This window comes from Vicia villosa, linkage group LG3 (assembly GCF_029867415.1).
Source record: "Vicia villosa cultivar HV-30 ecotype Madison, WI linkage group LG3, Vvil1.0, whole genome shotgun sequence".
Lineage (NCBI taxonomy): Eukaryota > Viridiplantae > Streptophyta > Magnoliopsida > Fabales > Fabaceae > Vicia > Vicia villosa.
Window position 1 is genome coordinate 48,524,048 of NC_081182.1, and position 9,690 is coordinate 48,533,737.

Below are 9,690 nucleotides of genomic sequence, written 5' to 3' on the forward strand. Positions count from 1 at the left end.
TTTACTCCAAGAGTAAGTTATTATGACTTACTCAACATCTTGACCATTTATTATTTTCAATCTAATGGTTAAAAATAATAAGTAATTAAATGTGGAGAGAGAAAACTATTCCTTATTATTTTTAACCATTAGATTGAAAAAAATTAATGATCAAGATGTGGAGTAAGTTATAATAACTTACTCTTGGAGTAAATATAACCATCCTCATATATATAATGCCTTGAAAAAAGAATTTAGTTTAACGCTAGTATTAAAATGCTGTTTTCGTCTCAGTCGTATGCAACTTCATGCCGGTTTTGCTGGTTCTTCATCTAGTTTATTTTCTGCTCCTTCAGCTTTGAAAAACTATTTTTTTTCAAACTAACTGCCCTAGAATATCAATTTTCCCTTCTAAAAAAACTCTAATCTACCCACTTTTTCAAACCCCATTAATTACATATCATATCTATTAAAGGTACACCTAATACGCCGGCCACACACACATGCATAAAATAAACTCCAATTGCAGTAAGGTGAATGTAAAACTCATAAAAATATTTCAGTACCTTTCAATTATCAACGTTTGCCAGATGTGATTCTCATCATACAAATAATTAAAAATTTGAATTGAATATGTAAATTTCCATGTTTCAACTAACAAAATAAATGCAATATTGCAAATGGACAGTACATGACAAATAATTATGTCAACGATGTAGCTCATAAACAATTTGAAGACCAAAATGGCCCAAAAATAAATCCAATTAAATTCCAGCTAGCAAAAAAATAACTCAACAACCTGTGCCCTATCTGAAAAATCTTTGTATATGAAATGGAAATTGAACTAGCAATAAATGGTAAGCATTTATTAGTCTAAGAAATAGTTAAATAAATCAATAGAAGGAGTTTGAGGTGAAACAAAATTAGAAGGACTGGGTAAAAAGAAATTAGCACCAGGCTCCATAAAATTTCTACTACTAAGAAGTGCAGGACTGAAATCTTGAAGTAAGTTGCTGAACATGTTTGGATCCGAAGACGGCGGCGAGAAAAAGTTTGCCGGAATCGGAGATAGCGAAGCCGGTCCCGGAGATAAAATCCCTTGAAACATCATGTTTCCTCTCTCAACTCCATGATTCATCAGTTCTACTTGTTCTATCACTTCCATGTCGCTTACTACATCACTAGTACTAGTAGTAATAGTAGTAGTATTTGTTGTTGTTGGTAGTACTATTTGATGCTGTTGTTGTAGTTGTAGATGTTGTTGTAGTTGTTGTTGTCTTCTTCCCAAAGGAGACATAGCTTTCTCTACCGTGGCATAACGCGCCGCGGGTGATATTGTCCCGTCACCGTGAAAAGGATTGAAAGGATCTATGTTTGACGATGATAAAGAGGAGGAAGATACTGAGGAGGAAGAGGTGGAGGAGGAGGAGCCGGTGAGACGTTGAACGAGGTTCATGAAGTCGCCGGGTGTGGTGTGGATTACCTTAGGGGAGACGGTGTATATTATAATCGGTAGGCGCGGCTGTTGTTGATGCTGTTGCTGTTGTTGTTGCTGCGGCGGCGCCAACGGTGGTTTCTTGATTTTGTGAGAGTCTTTGTGTATTCTAAGAGGTGTAGGACGAGGACCTTGAAGTTCTCGTTTTGGTGATCTTCCAGTGGGAATGTATGGGAATTGATCCATGTTGGGGGTGTGAAGAGTAAAAAATATAGTATAGAGGAGTTGTAGAGGGACTAGATATGCGTAAATGTTGTGAACTTTATAAGGGCTGACATGAACAAACAAAAAAGGGATCTGGTCAATGATGAAGAGAGGAATATTTAAATGTAAAAATGTATTTGTTGAGAAAACTTGGCTTATTAAAAAAGAGTGAAATATAATTTTATAGAGAATTTGATACCTACGGCCGGTTTCGTGATGTTATGGTTGTCTGAATATGAACGCGTTTGAATAGAGAAATAGAGTTGGAAAAGGTCATGCTAATGTCATTGTAATGTAAGGACTAAGGCGATGTGAGCAAGTAAGTGATGTGGAGTACAAATGTATATGTGCAAGTGGATATAGGTCTAAAGTTGACAAGTTTGACAATAGTTATGAGGAGCATTAATTATGTGTAGGACAATAAATTAGAATTTGAATCTATAAAAGGAATAAGTAGAATTTATATTTTTAAGTGTTTGTATTTGTGGCTCTCATTTTTTATGTTTTGGATAAGTGGAGTGACCGTCGTTGATGTGTATTTTTCTACTCATTTTTTAGACTTAAAATCTTCTACTACGACTCTTCTATTTGGCTAGATCAACCAGATATCAGAAAACCTATAGTTGGTTATAGACCTTAAATAGAATGTGGAATAAATCACCTGAAAAAATTTTCATTGTATTTCTCTTAAATCTTATAAATATTCAAAATGTTTTTGTTTGAAAGATAACTTTTGGACACATTCTATATCCTATATCATGTTGTTCATATGATTTTATCCACACAAAAATAAATAAATTAAAGGGTTTGATTCAAAAAGTAAAATCCAAATACAATTAGATGAAAAAAACATCGCATGTATATACGCAAGAAATGACAAATTTCAGATGTTTTTACAAAATTTGGTTCGAAATCACAATAGGCAAATTTTTTTGAAGGATACCTTGCAGTAAATTGTAATGTTCGAAAGTTGAATTTCAGACGCATCCAGATACCCATAGAAAATAATAAACTTCGGGTATTTGTGTAGAATAACAATTCGAAGAAAACTTCAAACTAAAATTTACAGGAATTTCTAATGTTCGGAAGTCAAATTCCTAATGCACCCCATTTTATTTTGAACATCTAAATCTAATACTATTACTTACGGAAAATATCACATGTATATCTGCATGAAAGGTTAATCTATTTTAATATATAAAAATGAATTACCACCAAATTGCCTTAATTACCCTAATCACAAACAATTAAACATGGTTTTACATACCCCTGAGCGTCATTTTACATCTAATCATGATTACATTGAGCGTCATTTTACATCTAATCATGATTACATTCCAACAACCAATTTAATGCAAAATTTCTTTATTGGAATATGAAAAAAGCTGCACTACGTTCTATACTCTCATTGCATTGGAACATTCATATTAAATAAACCCTACCCTTTCATTTTTTTTCACTACAGATCTATATATTCGTAGAATACAAAGTTCCAATCTTGCATGACTAAACTCTTCCTCCTTCCTCTTCCATTACATCCATCAATTTTAGGTTTTTTTTCCAGTTGCTTCTGCCATTCCACCTCCATTGTTTTTGGATAATTTTTCCTTTACTTCTGTCATTCTAAAATCCATTTTAATGCCCATCCATCATGTTTGAATACGATTCAAATACGATTTACGGTATTTGGTTTTAAAGTCTTGCTGTTTGTTGATTTACGGGTTAGTGTTCAGTTCTTTCATCATGTTTGGTATTTTCTTTATTTTATGATTTTCTTCTGCAAGTTTTTTATGATTTGGTTTGAGATTTCACGTTTGAGTTCGAATCAGTTACGATAAACTATTTACCGTTTTGTTGATTTTTTATGGTTTCGTCTTAACTACGACTATGCTACAATTTGATTGTGGTTTGATTCGATGCAGATTTTGTTTAGGATTAAAGTTACAGCAAGCATACAACACTGTAATAAAACATAAAACGGGACTGTGCTCACAAGGTGTTTGATGAAAGTGCTCAGTAAATTATTTTTGTTCAAATGTTTTTTTATGTTTTTTTTTTTTATTTTGTTTAATGATCAATTACTATAGGATTGTTTGATCTCTTACATTAAGGTTTTACCTCTTATATTATAGATTGATTTGGTTTGATTTTGGTTTAGTTTTTTTTCCAATTTTTTGCCTTTCATATTAAGGTTTTACCTCTCAAATTACTTCTTTATTTTGTATTGTTTGCAGTGTGATTGTTGAAGCACTAAAGGTGGATAATATGCACAGGAACCTGAGAAAATTACCCAAATTTTATTAATTCTTATATATTTTATGTTTTCACTATTTTAGATTGGTTTAATTTCCATATTTTGTTGCTATGATGAAAACTCAACTTTTTGTTACTGTGATTGTTTATGTTTCAAATTTCTCAGATTATGTTTCAAGGATAAAGGTTTGTATTGTATTTTGTTTCCACAAGACTGACATATGTTTCTATTATTAATTTCTATTGACTTCTCCTTTCAGGATGATATGAGAACTTATGACATGGAATGTATAACTATGAGCAAAAAAGACCTTCAAAGTTTTGTTTCAAACAAAGTTACAGAATGCTATCAAGTTAAAAAAGTTTCATCAAGAGTTCAAGAAATTTGTGGTAGAGTTTGATTTGAAAGTTAGAATGCAGCTACTGAAAGAGCACTTAGCCAGTACCATAAGTCACATTCACAGTGCCTACGAAAACTCATGTTTTCATGTTTTCATTTTCATTCTATGCTATGTAAAGATGTCTCTAATCACAAGGATAGTAGTTTTTACTATTAGACCAATTTATGCCAGTTTTGTAGCAGGAATAAAGAACTCCAACATTTATATGATTTTTATTGACTGAGAAATGAGAAATAGTGCATTATTTTTTAAACATAGGGAGGAATATATAGTTTTACGATTGGAAATATTAACAAAATATTAGACTATTAAGCTTCAATTCTAATATATAATTCTAATATATAGAAAACTCTTTTAAAATTTATCTCTTTCTAATTAGATGTTAAATTTATCTTTTTAAATGGCTTACAAGCAATTTATCTCTTTCTAGCAATTTTCTATCAGTATCGTTAATTACATATTGTTAAACATGCTATATAAAATCAATAGAATTGATTGGAATCAAATTTAATTGAATATAATTAATTGTTACAATTATGATATTATTAATCATAATTAACATATATAGTAAATAACTAGATTTACAATTAATAAATAGGTTTGGTTACTTTTAAACAAAATAAAATAAATTAAAATGTATATGAATAAAATGAGAAACATAGTTGATTTTAAAATTTATTTCACATAAGTGTGATTGAATGTCAATTTAATCATTTTATTTCTGACTAATAAATATATTTAATAAATATATTTAATCACTTAAAGGTAACTCTATCCAACTTTTTTTTAATAAATATATTCTGACTAATAAATATATGAGTGAAGACCCATTTTGGTCCCTCACAAATATTACACGAGTCAAATTAGTCCCTCACAAAAAAATTGACCCAACTTAATCCCTTACAAAATTTAACCGGGTCATATTAGTCATTCTGCTAATATTTTTCTCAAATCGGTTTTTTCTACTTCTAAACTGGTTCTTTTCATACTTCTAAACCGTGACTGGACTGACACGTTAGATATTTTTTAAATACTAAATTAATTTTTATTTTTAATTTCGTTTTTAAACAGTTATCAATATTTCTTATAAAGTAATTTTTAAACAAATAATTTCCATGATTTCTACTAATATTAACAAATTCTATACATAAATTTTTACCTATGAGGTCTCAAATCCAAGTCTCATTCAAGTTAAATAATTTTCACTTTACAACTAGACAAATTAATTTCTATCGTTAATAAAGTGACTATCATTTACAACTAGAAAAATCAGTTTCTATTGTTAGTAAAGCAACTATTGTTTATAACAAGACAAATCAATTTCTATTGTTAGTAAAGTGATTATCATTTACAACTAGATAAATCAATTTCTATTCTTAATAAAGTGATTATCATTTTCAACTAGACAAATCTATTTCTACGGTTAGTAAAGTGACTATCAATAACAACTAGACAAATCAATTTCTATTGTTAGTAAAGTGACTATCATTTACAAATAGACAAATCAATTTCTATTGTATAATTGACTGTCATCTAATCTGAAGAGACTTAGTTTCGAGACCATATTGATACAAATTTTATATTTTATATTTTAAATTTAGAATTGTTTACAACTACGTGGGCCTAAGTTCAACTCCTTATAAGAAACAATTTTGGCTTTTTTTATATTATTACTTTATAATTGTTTAAAAATGAAATTAAAAATAAAAATCAATTTAGTATTTACAAAATGAAAAATAAATAAAATCCAACGTGGCAGTCCAGTCACGGTTTAAAACTTGAAAAAAAGCCGATTTGAGAAAAATATTAGCAGAAGGACTAATATGATCCGGTTAAATTTTGTAAGGGATTAAGTTGGGTCAATTTTTTTGTGAGGGACTAATTTGACTCGTGTAATATTTGTGAGGGACCGAAATGGGTCTTCACTCTAAATATATTTGTCCTATTTAAAAACGTACTGATTGGCCTTTCTATATTCCAAAACTTTAAAAACCAAAATTTATTATAACGATATACTGTTACAGGATGTAATTATTGATGTAAATATTTTTTTCCAATAATAAATAAAATTAATTAGGGTATTAGATTTTTAATAAAAAATTATTAAAAATGTAATTATTATCATTTATTATAAATCAATTAAATTTGGTTATTGTAAATCAATTATTATCATTATTATCTTTTAATTTAATGTGAATTTTTTCTAAAACTATATGCATTTTATTATTGTCATGTTATGTTATTCTATTTGTTATATATTCACGTGATTTATGCCAATGGGATGAAGACATTTTACTTTATTCCATTTTTAATAATTACACTTAACACTAATGTCATGTTATATAATGTTCATATATTTTTAACAACAAAATAAAATTAAAAATAGAATAAGATTTCTCTGTAAATGAATTTCACGAGAGAATTTGATGTTAAACATAATATCAATTATAATTTATTATTTATAATAAAATAGTATACATTTATTTATTATATTATTCATTGATTTGGTTTTATATATTATAGTTTACAAACAGTATACATTTATTTATTATATTATTCATTGATTTGGTTTTATATATTTTAGTTTACAAAGAGTACTATGCTTTGTATCATGATTAATACTTTGTATCATGATTGAGATTGACATGATTAGTATTTTGTATCATGATTGAGATTGAGATTTACTTTGCACGCATGCTGTCTTTTTAACTTTTCAAAACTTGCTTATTCCAATAAATTGTTTATTCCAATTAACTTTTCAAAACTGTCACACTTACCTATGCCAATACATTGATATTCGAAATTGTAATGTTCAATATTTTATCTCAAATATTAATTTTATATAAAAAATAATTGCGATGAAAATAAATAAATAATAGAAAAAAAAGGAGATTTATGTATTATTTATTTTTATTATGATAAAATAATATACTGCCAAAAATACTTAATTACCTTAACCAAAATTAATTTAAAAGATTATTTTGTGCCTCTATGATCATTTTCATTATTATTATTGTATTAATATCTTCCATTATTATTTTTTTCCACTTTAACAATAATATCTTATTATTATGTTAAGTGTATATTTTAAAACAAAAGTCATATTTCCGTTTCTTTATTCTAAAATAAATCCTAATTAATTATTACCGTTAATACAATGTATCTCTATTATCTAGGTTGACTCAAATCAATTTTCTAAACTTCAGGTGTTCTCCCATAAAAACTCCTTTTAGTCTACAACTTTTCAAATCTGTAAAATTATAAGATTTCAAAACATTAAAATTATAACATGATTAATTAATTTAAAAACAGGCTTAAATTATTTATTTCAATCTACTAAAACATTATTAGGTACACGATTACATGATTGAATAGTTAGAAATGATTAAGTTACATTACATGACCAATATGTGTTATTTATATGTAATTAAATATTTTATTTGATAATATATTTTATAAATAAACACACATTTAACAAATATTGTATGATCTAATTGATAAAATAAAAATAAATAATTACATGTGTATTATATAAGTAGGATATTCTTAATAATATTAAAAATAATTAGACATGTTACTAGAAATAAATGTTTTATAAATAGAATTACACGATTTACTTAACATAATTTCATAATTATGCTTTTGAATTTTTTATTGCAACTTATTTTTCATTATTATAACCGCTAAATTTATTTACATTTTATCTCCCAATGTGTGATCCGTACAAACATACACATTCTTATTAAATTAATATTTAATATGACAATCATAATTTTAACCATTTTCTCTTTTTAATTTTTTTTAACCTTTTATATACATTTATTAAACTTTATCATTTTGATTTTCTCTTAATTACAATTTTATTTCCTATTTAGTATCTATTTTATTGTAAATTGATCTTAATATATAATTTCAACCTTTAAAAGTGGAAAGCTTGGTCTAAAAATAGTAATTTATCTTCTAAATTTTATTTTGAAAATAAAATATTACTTTGAAAAATAATTATAAAAATTAGGAAAAAAGGTAACTATTTTAATTAATTATAAATTATTTTTTATTTTCAAAAATAACATAAAATTTACTTCTATATTTATTCCAATTAATTTTTTAAGATTGCAGCTACGAAAGGAGTTAAAAAATTGGCTTTTACATTTTATTTTTAAAAGGATTGAGTTCTTTGGTGGGATGAGTGGCTCTTTTATTTTCAAAAAAAATTAATGTTCCAGCTTTATAAATAGATGGTCTTTTCCAATATGGTGCACCATTTCATTGTAATTTGTAATTGTTCTCTTTATTTGTTTCAAAAATGAATTAATTTGACTTGGGAAATAAAAATAGTGTCAGATTCAAACCTCTACAATCATGATAACATATTATAATAATAAGAATCGTGTCTTACAAGATTCAAACCTCTATAATCATGATAACATATTATAATAATAAAATAATTTGGAAATCCTCACTATTTATTACATGTGAGTAAACATTCAGGAAAAGAAATTATTTTTTTTCTCATTTTAATTGTTAACCTATTTAAATGATATTAAATTTTAAGTTTCAGTATAATGACATTTGTATCAATATTTTAATTTGTACAAAAAAATATTAATATTTTTAATTTATGAGAAATTTGTAATAGTACATTTGTAAAATTTATATTATAAACTCATTATTATAATAATAGTTATAATTGATCAAAAGTCCAACCAATACTGGAGAAATGAGAGAAAATGAGTGAATAATTGATCAAAATACCAATCAACACGGGAGAAAGGAAAATATAGAAGCAAATTCAAAAAAAATATATCAAATTTTAATTTATAGTAAAATATTATCAATTTTAATTTGTTACTAAACCAATATGTTTTTTGTGTATTATTTTTATTTTATAATTTTTGTTAATAGAAATTGTAAAATTAAAATTATAAGCAATTATAAAAATTATAGTATGTCCAACGGGCCAAACCTGTTTTTCTAATATATATATATATATATATATATATATATATATATATATATATATATATATATATATATATATATATATATATATATATATATATATGGTTTAATAGCAATTACCAAATTATATCAAATATATTCGTTTAAATTTTAATAATGGAATTAATTGAAAAAAATAGATTAATTGGAAATGTGGTTATTAAATTTTAATATATATGAAAAGTCATTAAATAATTAATAATTAGTATTTATAATAAATTAATTAAAAATAAATATTTGAAAACGTGATCGTACGTTAAATGATTTTTGAATGTAACAAGAAGTTATCAAATTTAATTGAATACTAATTATTATTATGATTTACTTATTAATATTATTATGATTAATATTGCTTAT

General features: G+C 25.9%; 1 protein-coding gene and 1 long non-coding RNA gene across 2 annotated transcripts; one reads left to right on the forward strand and one right to left on the reverse strand.

Moving 5' to 3' along the window:
• Nucleotides 1–204: 204 nt before the first annotated feature.
• Nucleotides 205–1,995, reverse strand: LOC131655651 (protein MKS1-like). Its single transcript, XM_058925488.1, has one exon. The coding sequence runs from the start codon at nt 1,658–1,660 to the stop codon at nt 848–850; it is 813 nt and encodes a 270-aa protein (XP_058781471.1). The 5' UTR covers nt 1,661–1,995; the 3' UTR covers nt 205–847.
• Nucleotides 1,996–3,163: 1,168 nt separating this feature from the next.
• On the forward strand, nt 3,164–4,484 carry LOC131655652 (uncharacterized). The gene is made up of 3 exons (XR_009299836.1): nt 3,164–3,399; nt 3,601–3,674; nt 4,192–4,484. It is a non-coding gene; the product is annotated as an uncharacterized LOC131655652 (long non-coding RNA).
• Nucleotides 4,485–9,690: the final 5,206 nt, after the last annotated feature.